This window comes from Sebastes umbrosus, chromosome 3 (genome assembly GCF_015220745.1).
Source record: "Sebastes umbrosus isolate fSebUmb1 chromosome 3, fSebUmb1.pri, whole genome shotgun sequence".
NCBI classification, from domain to species: domain Eukaryota; kingdom Metazoa; phylum Chordata; class Actinopteri; order Perciformes; family Sebastidae; genus Sebastes; species Sebastes umbrosus.
This window is the reverse complement of record NC_051271.1, coordinates 16,238,355-16,254,296: the sequence shown is the minus strand read 5'-3', so window position 1 is coordinate 16,254,296 and position 15,942 is coordinate 16,238,355. Positions and strand designations below refer to the sequence as shown.

The 15,942-nt window shown below is 39.7% G+C and overlaps 2 protein-coding genes across 5 annotated transcripts in view; one reads left to right on the top strand and one right to left on the bottom strand.

Annotated features, from left to right (window-relative positions):
* Positions 1-15,640, bottom strand: part of tomm20b (translocase of outer mitochondrial membrane 20b) — a 51,050-nt gene extending 35,410 nt beyond the window's left edge. For 3 of the 4 annotated variants that reach the window (XM_037765820.1, XM_037765821.1, XM_037765822.1), the window contains exons 1-4: positions 15,384-15,640; positions 6,167-6,213; positions 4,761-4,842; positions 4,437-4,579 (exon numbers count right to left, since the gene is read on the bottom strand). In XM_037765820.1, the coding sequence (XP_037621748.1) occupies positions 4,437-4,579; positions 4,761-4,842; positions 6,167-6,213; positions 15,384-15,507 (396 nt within the window). In that variant the 5' untranslated portion in view covers positions 15,508-15,640. Of the gene's footprint in view, positions 1-1,548; positions 2,133-4,436; positions 4,580-4,760; positions 4,843-6,166; positions 6,214-15,383 lie in introns of those variants that run through there. The other variant, XM_037765819.1, reaches the window with a different exon arrangement.
* LOC119485931 (nuclear factor 7, brain-like) lies at positions 7,702-13,211 on the top strand. Its single transcript, XM_037765781.1, has 2 exons — positions 7,702-8,234; positions 9,597-13,211. Exon 2 carries the CDS (start codon positions 9,599-9,601, stop codon positions 11,237-11,239), a length of 1,641 nt encoding a protein of 546 aa, XP_037621709.1. The 5' UTR covers positions 7,702-8,234; positions 9,597-9,598; the 3' UTR covers positions 11,240-13,211.
* Positions 15,641-15,942: the final 302 nt, after the last annotated feature.

The following is a 15,942-nucleotide window of genomic DNA, read 5'->3' as shown; positions in this document are numbered from 1 at the left end:
GCCTGAGTAAGCAGTGACTTGAGCACCAAACACTAAACAGAAAAGACTGGTTTACACATAAGTTGTATTTCATGAGAAATACATTGTGTTTCCTGTAATCCATGTTTTTATCCTACAGTGATGGAGAGCATAATGATGAATGTAAATAATGTCTTTAGAATATTTTCCACCTGGCATGTGTTAGTGCTTCACATGGCTGTTATTTATATACCAGGTTTTATGTGAGAGTTTGTGGTATTGTACCGGTTTGTCTTCATGTCGCAGAGCGCTGACGCAGTGCAGCTGGCATTGGAACTGAACGCCACCAAACTGGAGGGCAGGTGAAGACGTCGGTGAAGAAGGAGAAGCAGAAGAATAAAACTGACTGAGGAGAGATGGTGGATCCAAACAAAGAGTAAAAAGTAAAAGGTAAGAAGAAGAAATTGAACAATATAAAAAATACACCATTTATAACTCTTAACCTGTTATATCAGATTATATTGTCTGGTGTTCCCGTTATTGGTTTAAAATACATACGTTCTTTAATTTTTTCAGAATTCGTTGTACAATGGTAGTTCTTTGCTGAATGCAAATCTAATTTTACAGCAAAACTTATAAATCTGTATAGTTTCTGAATGCACATCATAAATCAAATTAAAACGGAGACACAGACAGTAGTGATGTGTTGGAGCTCTATCACTGAGATTCATCTCCGTAAAACAGAATCACTTCCAGAGACAAATGGATCAGATCAGAACTGTGGTGAGTTCAGACTCTTCGTCCTTTCACTTCTAACATACAACTAAAACCACAAAGTGTAGTTTTTACATTTCTGTTTGTATACACATTAAACAATCTACACACAATATGTTAATAAGTGAGCTTTAGAGGTGTTGGCAGGTGTGTTTTTAAACTTTAGACAGAGCCAGGCTAGCAGTTTCCCCCTGCTTCCAGTCTTTATGCTAAGCTACGCTAACCACATCCTGGCTGTAGCTTCATATTTAACATACAGACGTGAGTGTTATTGATCTTCTCGTCTAACACTCAGCAAGAAAGCGAATAAACATATTTCCTAAAATGTTGAACTGTTCCATTAATGCTGTTTTCTTTGAGACACGAGTGTATCGCAAAGCATTGTGGGATTCCAGGCAAAGCAGGATGACCAGCGACGAAAACAATTTGAGTCGAAACGCAGTCATTTCTTTGAAGAAATGATAAAGAAAAAGTGACGCAGTAGTGAAACAGGAAGTTTAGTCTTGACCTGCTGTGGATGAATCTCTGTGGAGGAGAAGATCTTTACTGTAGTTTCTGGGACGTCTCTTTGGTCTCTAAAATTACAGGTACAGAAATGAAGAGCTGCTGGGCACAAAGTCACACAAACTGTTGTAGGAAGCTTATTTTAATAATGTTTGGTCACTAGATTGCGAGCGTTGACCCGTGCACAGCGACAAGCACGAAAGCTCAGAATGTTGACCTAATCAAATAAACTCACAAGACAACTTCATAGTTTGTTCACATTTTTTATTTTGTCTTTCCTAAAGAGGATCGTCCTCTTTAAAATGAACAAAAATCACTTTTTAAAAAGTGTTTGGTTGAGACTGAACAGAAAGACGACTGATAACATAAAACAATAAATACTTTGTGAAGCATCCGAGCAGAGAGAAGATTCCTGTTTGTGTCACTTTCTACGACTGATATCATAATAACCATGAAGATGGTTGTCAGACAGTGTAAACCTGGTACATGATGCTGTCAGGATGCGTGCTACACCACCCTGAGGGAAGGAACGGATTCATGTTAACACCCAGTCCAGTTAATGAGAACACACCTAATGATGGTGGAGCGGGGACGGGCTCTTGTAATTCTCTGGCCGTTATGATCCAGATACTCTTTATACCCCAAAACGGGTAATTTAAGTAAAAAAAACAAACACTACTGTCATGGATAAACCAGGAATAAAAAACTAATTCCCTTTAGGACGCCTTGATGGGAAGTGATGGACGTCGGCCGGAGTGATGGAGGCCGAGGCGTTAGCAGGTCGTCATGGAAGGAGGGGTCCACATGAGGAAGAGGAGGGGGAAGGTGGCGGGTGTTTCCTCTCGATCCTCTCATTCTATATCGTCCTCACTCAGACTCTGTGCACTCACAATACGCTGCAGGACAGAAAGCAGAGAACAAACTGGCTTGTTTTAGCTTTTCTTGTTTTATTGATACTGTATGATTTTAAACTTGTTGTTGTTTCTGTGTGGAGAACACGGCCTCGTTTCAGAAAGCAGGTTTTACAAACTCTGAGCCTAAGCCTGAACTCTGAGTTGACTAATCCTGAGGAGGGAAACTCTTGAGTTTTCGGTTTCAGAACAGCTGATCAGAGTCAGTTCAATCAACTCTGAGTAGGTTGAACCTGAACATAAAAAGCCATCATCAATGGAGCTCTGATACTACGATTCACCATGGCAACAGGTCAATAAGAGGCAGAGCCTCCATTTTAATCCAGTGGATGTAGAGATATTAATCAGGGCTGTCGATCGATTAAAATATTTAATCACAATGAATAGCAAATTAATCATACATTTTTTTATCTGTTCAAAATGTACCTTAAAGGGAGATTTTTCAATCATTTAATACTCTTATCAACATGGGAGTGAGCAAATATGCTGCTTTATGCAAATGTATGGATACACTTATTTTTGGATATCAATTAACAACACAAAACAATGACAAATATTGTCCAGAAACCCTCACAGGTACTGCATTTAGCATAAAAAATATATGCTCAAATCATAACATGGCAAACTCAAACCCAACAGACAACAACAGCTGTCAGTGTGTCAGTGTGCTGATTTGACTATGACTTGCCCCAAACTGCATGTGATTATCATAAAGTGGGCATGTCTGTAAAGGGGAGACTCGTGGGTACCCATAAAACCCATTTTCATTCACATATCTTGAGGTCAGAGGTCAAGGGACCCTCTTTGAAAATGGCCATGGCAGTTTTCCCCCACCAAAATTTAGCGCAAGTGTGGAGCGTTATTTAGCCTCCTTCCCAAAAAGCTAGTATGACATAGTTGGTACCAATGGATTCATATGATATCAGTATCTTCACTCTAGCTTTAAAACTGAGCTCGCTACAACCTCTGGATGATTGATTGCATTAATGCGTTTAAAAAAATGTGTGGCATGAAAACAAATTTGCGTTAACGTGTCAACTTTGACAGCCCTAATATTAATGCATGTATATGCTGACTGGGCATATTTATCTTTAAAAAAGTCAGAGTGGGGAAAGTGTCAATAATATAATAAAGTTGTATTCAGTGTTGTCCATTAATTCATGATTCAATTACCAGACTGACATTTCCTTAATGATAAAGTGGTGGAATCTGACAGTGTATTAGGCTGTGGCCTACATTACATTTTAAATAGATTTGTTCAGCTTTTATCTGACAGGGACTAAACACAGGGACCGGCAACAGAAGCTGAAACATATAGTTGAAGATTTAAAAATAAAATGAAATATATCTAAACATAGAGACATGATTGTAAGCTCATAAACTGACCCAGTAATAATGTGTTTGGTGATTTAAAGGTTAAAATAGAGTACATTTTAAATTGTAGACATCTATTTGGATATTGGCTAAACAGCATTCAGTGACTTTATTTCAGCTACTTCAACAAATGCAGTAAATTTAAACACAGTCACTGAAATGCTGTTAAAACACGTTCTGACTATACGCAGCATATTTAAAAAACTCACTTTCTAAATCCATTCTGCAGCTGCAAAACGATCCTGATCACTCAGAAACATTAACATATTATCTCCAATGTTAGAGGAATTATGTTCCAGGGGTGCGACCAATCACATCATGAGTGACAGAGATAATTATTCATTGATCTTACGTGTCTGAGCTTCATACTGATTATACTATTTAAACTGAGATTACACATTATGTGCAGTAAACAAACAGCTGTCTCAGTCAGTCATAAACTTCTTTATAAAACAGAAGGACATGCAGAGGTTTTATTCTGAGCTCAGGGGGACTTGATGCTGTGTGATATTTGAATGTTCAAAGAAATGATTGACAACACAAAAGCGGTAACTTTTGATAGTCCTGATTAACAAACTAATATCTTTAAATTCTGACATGAACCTCCGCTAATTAATGTACTTCGATACGGACTGAATGAATGAGGAAATAAAGCAGCGTGTCTGGCTCTGTAAGATGGAGGAGACACAGAGAAATTCAGGGTTTGTTGAAGAAAACCTAGGTTCACAGAGTCAGTAACCATGGTAACTGAGTTTAAGTTAGCTCTCTTTCTGGAACTGAAAATCCAGAGTTTTCCTCATCTCTGGCTTCACTAACTCAGAGTTTTCACTAATCTCGCTTTCTGAAACAGGGCTCAGGAAGACTAATGGAGGTCCAAATAAAAAATAAAGAATAAAGAGGGAAGTGTTCGCCTACCTGGCTGATGCTGGGCAGTTTGGTGAGCAGCATCTGGAAGACGGGCGGAGGCAAAGTCTGCTGCAGCACCTGCAGCAGCTGCTGAGGCTGACCACACACCGCGATGGCGTTGGTCAGGTGGTCCACACCCTTCTCATAGTCTCCTGTGGAGCGATGCACAAACACAAGACATAAAGACACACTTACAGACTCCACAGAGACCAGAGGAAGGACTTTGACCCAGCTCTCACTGCTGCCTCGATTAGACCGAGAACCGATAAACATCACATGAATGAAAATCAAACTGTGAATGTAAAAGGAGGTTTTGGTGTGTGGAGGTGTTACCCTGAGCCAGCAGCTCCTCCCCCAGCTGGATCTCCTCCAGGAAGAACTTCTGCACCGCCTCAGCGTCCTTCAGGTCTGGGAGCTGCAGGACAAACATCAGTCAGCCACAGGAAGTAAAACTCTTTGCTCGTTTTTTTGTTTGTTTGGGGTCTCTGTGGTCAGACCTCACAGTCATCATCTCATGAACAGTAATAAACTCAAGCCAGTTGAACTTCATCTGCATGTTGGGAACAACCCTCCATCAAACACCGTTATCCCAAAAGCCGCCAGATAAAGGTAATCAGCTGCTCACTGAAGTCCTCTATAGAAATAAAAATATATAGTGGGTGACTGTTAAACTGGATATACCATCATATTCTTTCATTTATATTAGGGCTGTCAAAGTTAACGCGAGAATAACGTGTTAACGCAAAATCATTTTAACGCCACTAATTTCTTTAACGCATTAAAGCAATCAATCTTTCGGAGGAAAAGAAAACCTACGGAATCCATTGGTACCAACTATGTCATACTAGCTTGTCGGGAAGGAGGTTAAATCACGCTCCAAACTTGCGCTAAATTTGATGAGGAAAAACTGTCATGGCCATTTTTAAAGGTGTACCTTGACTTCTGACCTCAAGATATGTGAATGAAAATGGGTTCTATGGGTACCCACGAGTCTCCTCTTTACAGACATGCCCACTTTATGATAATCACATGCAGTTTAGGGCAAGTCATAGTCAAGTCAGCACACTGACACACTGACAGCTGTTGTTGCCTGTTGGGCTTGAGTTTGCCATGTTATGATTTGAGCATATATTTCTTATGCTAAATGCAGTACCTGTGAGGGTTTCTGGACAATATCTGTCATTGTTTTGTGTTGTTAATTGATTTCTAATAATAAATATATACATTAGTTTGCATAAAGCAGCATATTTGCCCACTCCCATGTTGATAAGAGTATTAAATACTTGAGAAAACCCTTTAAGGTCATTAATTATGGACAATCATGCGATTAAATATCTTAAATATCAATTGGCAGCCCTTATAAAAATACATAGTGGGTTAAACTACATATATCATCATATTCTTTCATTTACATCTTTACATACTGTGTTTTCCATCAATACAGAAAGTGAAGAGGTTCTGCCTTTAAAATAAAATCCTAAAAATAGTGTTCACTGCTTCTACTAGAAAAATTAGTTATCTTGTATTATGTATTAATGTTATTACATGATGTGAACGTGATTTTAAAGAGAAAAACAAAACAAAAACATCACTGATAATAACACTTATATTGTAATAACATAGGCTACAGACAGGATTGTATGGTTTTTCCTTACCATAAAGCACACTCATTTGTTCTGAATTGATTGACAGGTGATATCAGGAAGTGTTACAACACAATAACAAGTGTTTGTGCTCACCTTTGCCTGGCCTGCCCTGTCTTTGGCTACCTTCTGCTTTCTCCTCCCTGAAACAGAATCACAAAACAAACAGTCAGAGTCCAAATTATCACAGTTTTACTAACTTAAAAAACAAAAAAATTGTTGCAGCACACAACTCCTCTTAAAACAACAAACTTTGGTTTTAACCATTTCTTTAAAAGTTAAAGTTACCTTGATAGAAGTGGTTTCATCACTGACAGCTGACATGTCTCTATTGTCTCTCTGTATTCAGTATATACAGAGAAGTAATTACTGAAATTAAGTGCATTAAATATCTATTTATGCCAGCCATAAATAGTATGAAAATTAAGGTTGGATTTCATGAGAATCTTCAGGGTAATAACTGTTTGACTACAACTCAGACAAAAATGATGAGGATCACATGAATGGAAGGGGGAGGAAAAATGAGAGACTACTCCATGTGTCACATAGCCAACACATTGATTTGATGCATTCATCAACCCTGCATCATGACACACATTATGGTGGGTCATGAGTTTGAATTTGTGAGAATTTGAAAAAAACGATGCAGCAAAATATCTATATTTATTTAAATACATTTCTCTTTATTTGATCTGCTGCAACAGGAAACATATCGCTGAATATTTAATTAATATATTATTAATTTAATACAATTTACTCATTTTTTTCTATTTTGTTAAGTGGTTTTGCTAATTACTGGTCACTTTGGTAAACTTTTATTTTTTTGTGAATACCAGTAAGATGACTTATGAGTCAAATAAATTAGTAAATTTGTGATTGTAGATAAAAACTGTAAAATAAACCAGTTGCTGTACACAAGGCCTGAGTAAGCAGTGACTCAGTGCTGAATTCAAAGTCATTTTGCTTGTTGCACTACAGTAACAACAGTATCAAGCTTCCATGTATAACACTATAACTGGTGTTATGGCACACAGCGACCACTGGATGGACCCCAACACACAGGAACAACAAGCATGGAGTCACTGTACTGTTAACCAAACACGGCTATATGTGGAGACACTGTTTGTGATACATGTACAGGAGGACAAATAATGTGTTTGTAAATGGTGATCCATTAAATAGTGCAACAGTGACCGTACTATATTTCTTGGTCTTATCCTGGCCTGTGCAACTGAAGAAAAAAAAAAACAGGATGAATATACCAAAAGATTTCTGTTGCAGCCAAAACCTGAGCTCATCTTTTACCTGATGTGAACAAGTTGAAATTTGCATCCATGTCTGTCCAAAATGTCATCACGCCATAATTTTATCCTATTAAAAAGGTGTGTGAAATTGTCATAATTAGCATATGAATTATTGAGTTTATGGCCAAAAATGTGTTTTGTGAGGTCCCAGTGACCTTTGACCACCAAAATCTAATCAGTTCATGTCTGAGTCCAAGTGGATGTTTGTGCCAAATTTGAAGAAATTCCCTCAAGGTGTTCCTGAGATATCGCATTCTCGAGAACGGAACGGATAGACGAACGGATGTACAGACGTACGTACGGACCAACCAACGTACAACCCAAAAACAATATGCCTCAGGCCAAGGCTGTCGAAGGTGTGGAGGCATAAAGATATGTTTGGGATTGTCTTCTATCAATGCACCTTTTTATTGCCCAGTAAATTGTTTACGCTGCTAGTAGTAGCAATTAGTATAGTAATATATATTAGAGTATTCTTACTATTCCACTTCTCACAGAGTGCCTACACAGCTTAGTGCTTCCCCTTAAAAAAATGAACTCAAGAATAAGTTAGGTACAGAACAACCTTCCCTCTCATGTTGAGCCAGGAAAAACCTGTATGTAATTAAAATCATACCTAAGCTTGAGGAAGTCAAAACCTCCCTAACGGAGCTGCAGTGAGAGGCGGAGCAAAACTGGAAAGACAACGTTTCAACGTAATATTTCTTAAATGAAACTCAAGGTTTGTTAGTGTCGCAGGAGACTTGAGACGGTCGAGACAAATCGGTTTCTCTCAAAAGAAACATTAAACTGAGTTCATCAATAAAGTGATTCATCAGGTCTTTTTCAACAACACATCAGAGACTCTTCTGCAAACACTGGTGAGTACAACTGAGAATGTTTACTGTGTTTTAAAATCAAACTGAATTTAGATTTCTTCTCACTTTTGTTTAAAGAATGTAAAGTATATTGTTGCTGCAGCCATTGTTCATATTTTTCAAAAGAATAAAACTTTAAAAAGGATAAAACTGGGATATATTGGGCATGTTCGAAAACTTTTCCCCTTACAAACTAAGCTTCGGGCCTCTGGGTGGGGCCTTTTCTATGGCAGCAGTTGACCCACATTTGAGAACTGGTTTGTTTGCAGATGTCTGACTGACTGAGTTTGAGAACTTTGATTCAATGTTTAAATTCAACCCGATGATGTTGGGTCTGGGCTGGGCAGTTCGGGGCCGGGGACAGATGTAACGGGCACCGCAGTATTTTTCTTAATGAAAAATAGTTTTCATTTTTAATTACCGGTATGTTTTATGGTTGTGATGCCGCTCAAGGAGGAGTACAGGGCACAGTTTCACACGTACACAGACAGACCTGCTAAATTTGACTAATTGCGACTAATTAAATTGTTTAGTCACAACACGCACGTGACAGATTTTTGGTCGCATATGCAACCTTGTATATGTCTCTCAAAGACAATAGTCTACATGAAACTACCACTACATGAGATATGGATTCCCCCTTCCCTGTCACATACTTTGTAACTCTCTCAAAGTGCAATAGCTAACTAGCTAGCTAACCCTACCACAAGGAAGGAAGGAAAAGTAGTAAATCCTGCTTGATTTAATTGGCCAAGTTGGACATTGATGAGCGGTGCAACTCTACTCCTGGCACTGGAAAGTTGAGAGCATTTTTTCCACCAGGCGATGCATGGTGGAAAAACAATGGTTTTGCTGGCGATGCATTTCTAGAGACGCGTCTTGGTGTGATCAGTCCCTAAGGAATTAATAATTAAAAATTATAACCCCAGGAATTTCTTGGAGGTGCTATGGCTATCCTATGGGAAGCTATATTTCAAAATTAATATTTGAAATAAAAGTGGAAGAACTGTTTAGAGAAAAATAAATAAATAAATAAATAAATCGCAGATGGTACAAAGCAACAGCTAACAACATTGGTTGGCTGTTAACTGCCCCATTTTGTCAAATTACCAGGACCAACAGTGTCCGTTGGATCCAAAAATACACCCCGACATTAGGAAGGCCCTGATCTGATCTGACTGGATCCCATACTGACATTATTAAGCAGATCAGGTATCAGGCAAACATCACTGATCCACATTAAATATAGTTTTCTGATCTGCTCCTGTCATTACAGCAGTACTTCCTGCATGTGCATTATAATATAAAGAAGTCTGCAATTAAAATATTTTTGACCACAGTTTTACTTTTGTTCTCAATGTGTAGATATGGCTGCTGTCAGCTGTTTGCTATCTGAAGATCAATTTCTGTGCTCCATCTGTCTGGATGTGTTCACTGATCCAGTCAGCACACCATGTGGACACAACTTCTGCAAGAAATGCATCGATGTACACTGGAATACTAATGAGCAGTACCGGTGTCCCATGTGTCAAGAGGTTTTCATTAGAAGACCTGACCTGCATATCAACACTTTGTTCTCTGAGATGGTTGCTCAGTTCAGACAGTCAGCTCAACAGAAAGCCACCAGAAGACGCTCAGAGCAACAAGTTGCCAAACCAGGAGAAGTTCCCTGTGACTTCTGCACTGGAACCAAACTGAAGGCCCTGAAGTCCTGCCTGGTGTGTCTGGCCTCCTACTGTGATACTCACCTAGAGCCTCATCTGACAATGTCAGGTCTGAAAGCACATCAGCTGATCGACCCTGTGGAGAACCTGGAAGACAGGATGTGTACGAAGCACGATAAACCTCTGGTGCTGTTCTGTAAGACCGACCTGGCATGTGTCTGCATGCTCTGTAATGTTGAAGACCACAAGATGCATGATGTTGTTCCTCTGAAAGATGAATATGAAGGAAAGAAGGCCGAGCTGGGGAAGACAGAGGCTGAAATCCAGCAGATGATCCATAACAGACGACTGAAGATTCAGGAGATCAAACACTCGGTAGACCTCAGTAAAGAATATGCAGACAGAGATATAGCAGACGGTGTTCAGGTCTTCACTGCTCTGATGGAGTCTGTTGACAGAGGTCTGGCCAATCTCATCGACACGATCAAAATGAAGCAGAAAATAACAGAAAAACAGGCTGAAGATTTCATCAAAGAGCTGGAACAGGAAATCTCTGAGCTGTCAAAGAGATGGGCAGACGTGGAGCAGCTCTCACGCTCTGAAGACCAACTCCATCTTCTCCAGAGTGTCCAGTCCCTAAAAGCTGCTCCACCCACCAAGGACTGGACAGAGGTCAGCATCCATCCATCATATGAAGAGACTGTGGTGAAAGCTGTGGCTCAGCTGGAGGAGACACTCAGTAAAGAGATGAAGAAGCTGGTTCAAGCTGAGCTGAAGAGGGTCCAGCAGTATGCAGTGGATGTGACTCTTGATCCTGATACAGCTCATCCCCATCTCATCCTGTCTGATGATGGGAAACAAGTGAATGATAGCGATGTGAGGAAGGATCTCCCAGACAACCCAGAGAGATTTTCTAATTGTGTTAGTGTTTTAGGAAAGCAGAGTTTCTCTTCAGGCAGATTTTACTTTGAGGTTCAAGTTAAAGGAAAGACTAAATGGTCTTTAGGAGTGGCCAGAGAGTCGATCAACAGGAAGGGAGACCTCACACTGAGCCCTGAGGATGGGAACTGGACTATATGTTTGAGAAATGGAAATGAGTATGGAGCTCTTGCTGAGTTTGATGTCAGCCTCTCTCTGAAGTCTCGGCCTCAGAAGCTGGGGGTGTTTGTGGATTATGAGGAGGGTCTGGTCTCCTTTTATGACGTAGATGCTGCCATTCTTATCTACTCTTTTACTGGCTGCTGCTTCACTGAGAAACTCCTTCCATACTTCAGTCCTGGTCTTAATGATGGTGGTAAAAACTCTGCACCTCTGATCATCTCTCCGGTCATAGTATACTTATAAATTTCCTGCATTTATTTTATTCATTAAAGGGAACAATTGTACATACGGTATTTAACGTGAATACCGTATAATTTAGATCTCATTTCCTTAGGAATCTATTAACTGTGGTGATTGACTTACACTTCATTGTAAAGACTAGTGCAGTGCCCATTCAAAACATGCCTGTTCAGAACGGGACCCAGGGGCAGACTTTACCGTTACGTTTAAGGTAGGCAACTGACTGAGGCCCCCAACTAAAAGGGCCCAAACAGCTACAGATTTATTATGATGTTTAGATATGAAAAATATTGAATCATGTTACTATTCTAACTCATTGTGCCCCGAAATAACTTACAAATCACTTAAAAAAAAAATATGTAACTCATCTTTATACTACTTACTGTGTACTTGTACTTCAGAGGAAAACATTGTAGTACTACATTTACCCGACAGAGAAATGTTACTGGTTACGTTGCAGATTCAGGTTTTACTCACAAAATAAAACAATTAAAATGTGATGCATTATTATTTAGTAAACTATCCAGAATCATATTAGAATCCAAAGCTCCGACTTGAACAGATGTTAAGTATATTTAAGTACATTTTGCTGATAATGCCTCTCTTTCACTCTTCACTTGAAGTAAGCTTCTGAATGCACGACTTTTACTGTGCGTTATTAATAGTTTTACTATTAATAGTTCATAGTTTTAGGCCTACTTCTTCTACCACTGCCAATACCAACATTCCCAGTATGAGAAAAGATTGTGAAAAGTAAAGCAAGATGGCATTTGCCCTTGGGGCCCCCAGATCACTAAATCCACCCCTGAATAACACACTCAGGTCACGGTTACTCACGGTCAGAAAGATTAGGCCACCATTGTAAATACGAATTTGTTCTTAATTGACTTGCCTGGTTAAATAAAGGTTAAAGGTCAAATACTGAATGTGCTGCATGTCCGAATTACATCAAATTTGACACTGCATGTCCTCGGGTCCCCTGTAATACACCCGCCAAGTGTGAAGTCGAATAACACAGGAGGGAGGGACAGACAGACAGATGCCTGGCTTTATAGTTAGATTTTGTATTATATGCATCCAATTAAATAGCCAACACATTTATTTGATGCATTCATGTCTTCAACCTTGCATCATGGCACAGGTTGTTGGGATAATATCTATCTAAACCTCTGTTAAATCTACAGACATTTATTTTCACTTCAAGAAGAAATGACTGTTTCTAAAGACACCAAATATGACGTTTGATTTTGAGCAATTTTGCAAAGACTGCTGCAAAATATCTTGTTTTTTATTTTTCCATTTGATGTGCAGCCACAGAAAACATATTGCTGAATATGTAATTATGTCATAAAGCATTTAGGATTAAGGCCTATTACATGCCTATAATGTCTACAGAATACAGATTGTGTCATTGTTATAGTGGGTATAAAAAGTTAATGGAGAAAGTTAAAAAAGGGAATAGATACTGGTAGAATTCTCCATTTTGTGTGAAAAGTGGTTTGGTTAATTACTGGTCACTTTGGCCAATGTTTATTTGTTTTGTGAATACCGGTAAGATGGGTTATGAGTCAAAGAAATCTGTAAGTATGTGATTGTGAAATAAAAACTGTGAAATAAACTAGTTGTTCACCACAAGGCCTGAGTAAACAGTAATTTGAGCACCAAACACTTAATTAAAATACCTGGTTTACACATAAATTGTATTTCATGACAAATACATTGTATTTCCTGTGGCTTTTTCACAATAAAAGCTCATCTGTGTTTCACCAGTTGGAGGCTTTTAATGTGCCGCAGTGGCAGGAGGAAATATTTGTTTCCACTAGCAATGATTGAATACAGTATGTCTGTAGGAGAGTGAACAGTAATCAGTGAGGCAATGAGATAGAGTTACACTGGATTATATGTCGCATAGATTCCAGTCAATCCCTCGTGTGAGTGATGGCGATCGCCAATCCAGCAGGGTAATGGCGATCGAATGGCCATTAATAAAATAAATAACTACTGTATATATTTTGATATCTCAAAGCACCAGCAAGACCCATTACTGTTAGCCAAAAGTCTCTTTTTGTTTAAGAGTCATCTACTTTGACTGGAAAAGGTTTAATGATTGATTGTCAAAACTTAGCTCAACAATTGGAAACGTCTCAAAAAATCATTAACCTGTCAGAAACTGGAGGTTCTGACTAAAATAATAGACTGCACAAGACTAGTTTGTTAAGGAGCTTGTTGGTCCTCTGCCCACAGTGATAAAAGGCTGAAGTGTTGCTCTTCAAGCAGCCTCACACACCGTTCCCTGAGTAACACCATAATCACCATTTGGCGGAAAGCCCGGCTCGCAGGACAGTGATGCAAACTGTGTTGTTGTGTAACAGCTTTATGCGTGAACCTGTTTTGCTAGTCTGCTGAGGTGCCCTTAAGCAAGGCTAGTATTGTCACAACATAACAGCAACAGCTGTAAGTATGCCCTAAGGATCTGGATAAATAGTTTTTTTTTTTTTTTAAATAACAAAGTTACACCAAACTCCATTAAAATATTTGTCAGTTTAACATGACCGTGCGAATATCTACAAGGTACATACCAGATAGTATATGACATGAGGTACTTTAACAATATATAGGAGCATCTCTTCAGTTCAGCATAAATAATCTTACTCCAATAACATATCCACTTTGGCAGTTTTACTTTTTTCCTTCAGTCTTTCAATAAGATATGCAACATATACATGTAATATACATGTATCATTGATTTGCATAAAGTAGACAACTTTATGCAAATGAGGAGCGGGCGTCATGACGCCTAGTCTCTCGAATCGCGACGCTACCAGAATGCATTGCGTGGCTGCTTACATAGACAATGAATGGGGTGCTTGGAAAGCACGGAGCCCGTGGACACGTACCATTATCGTTCACTTACAAGAGCCGGCTCAAAAAGCCGACTCGTTCGCGACCGACACATCAGTAACCGGGACTACAGAGCCTTTCACACAAGCTGATACTGTGTCAGTCTCCTTTAACTGGTGTTGCATGGTTAGTCAAATATAAGCCGAATTAACCAGAAGACCTTGTGGACTTGTGTACGATCTTCAGTATTCACCACAAAGTATGCCAATTGCTCAGTTAATGAGAAAACACTTAAAAACGTGTAAAAACTGAACAGAGTTCGGCGTGAGAGCTTCATCAAACAACACAATATAAGGGTTGTTACCGGGACTAGTGATGGGAACTCCCAAACGGCTCTTTGTTTTACCACTTCTGCATTTTATAGTTCAGCCAAATTTAGCACAGTTTTGACCTATGATTAGTATGTGTGCAGATATATCACTTAAATTATTCAATATAAATTATACTAAACCTTATAATTTCCAGAATACCATAATTTTACATGCTGCTTCATTTCCGACTGTCACTCATCTCGTCTGCTATTCGCGCATCACACTCCTCTCTCGATTCGAGAAACGGAGCGTCACAACGCCCGCTCCTCATTTGCATAAAGTTGAGGGCTCATCTACTTTATGCAAATCGGGGGCATTTGACGCGACTCGCCGCCTCTCGAAAGTCCCGAGAATTTTTTTAAAAATAAACGTCGTCAATCAAAAATAAAGACAGATTTAGCAACTGCACGGTTTATTTCTCGCCTCAAATGTTTTCAGAAACACATTTCGGTGAACTACTTTCGTGAAATAAGAGAAGAAAGTTTCCAAACGAGCCTCCATACTGGTTCCGGTTTGAAAGCTGGGAGCAGCATCCAACGGCAGGAAAGCTTTCGTCCAATCAGGAGCTGAGTGCATTGTTTCTATTGACAGCACACCAAGCGTCCAATGTCGTTCACTTAAAAGAGCCGGCTCTTATCGTTCACTTAAAAGAGCCGGCTCTTATCGTTCACTTAAAAGAGCCGGCTCTTGTTGTTCACTTAAAAGAGCCGGCTCAAAAAGCCGACTCGTTCGCGACCTACACATCAGTAACCGGGACTACAGAGCCTTTCACACGAGCTCATACTGTGTCAGTCGTAACCGGCAGGCTAAATCAACCAGAACCGGTATCCAAACCCACACCGGGACCGGGAACCGAGCTCTGGAAGGCCTCGATGAAGGTGAGGAAGAAGAGGAGGAGAGGAAGAGGAGGAGAAGAGGAAGAGGTCAACACTCACGTTCCCGCAGCCTGTTCTTGAAGTTGGGGTCACTCCGTCTCTTCTTGTCGAAGTAGATGCAGTAACCGACGAGCAGAGCTCCGCACACTCCCGCGGCTAACGCACTGGTCCTACCGCCCATCATAGCTCCCGGGACCCGGTCTGTTCGAGGAGGATTTACGGGTTAATTTACCGTTTTTCTTCTCTCTCCGGTGGCCGGTTGGTTTTACGTGAAGAGTCACAGGCGGAGCGGCTCAGAGCAGGGCAGGAAGGACCCCTCAAGGACCCCGACGTCTGAGCGTTTTGTAGCCGTCTGCAGAATGCCTGACTGGAAAGATGTGAAGAATAAAAAACATGTTCGCAGTTAAAGAAGCTTATTCACAGGTAGATGTCATTATTGTGGACAAGAGGAAACGGTGGAGCATGTCATATATCATATTGCATTGTTAGAGATATGAGGAAGAAAGAAGGCATTTGAGTCAAGGCCTCAAAGAGATTAAAGTAGACTTTGATTTAATAGATATTCTACAAAATAACTCACTAAATGAGTGTTATAGAACATTATTTCAGTATCTTAGAC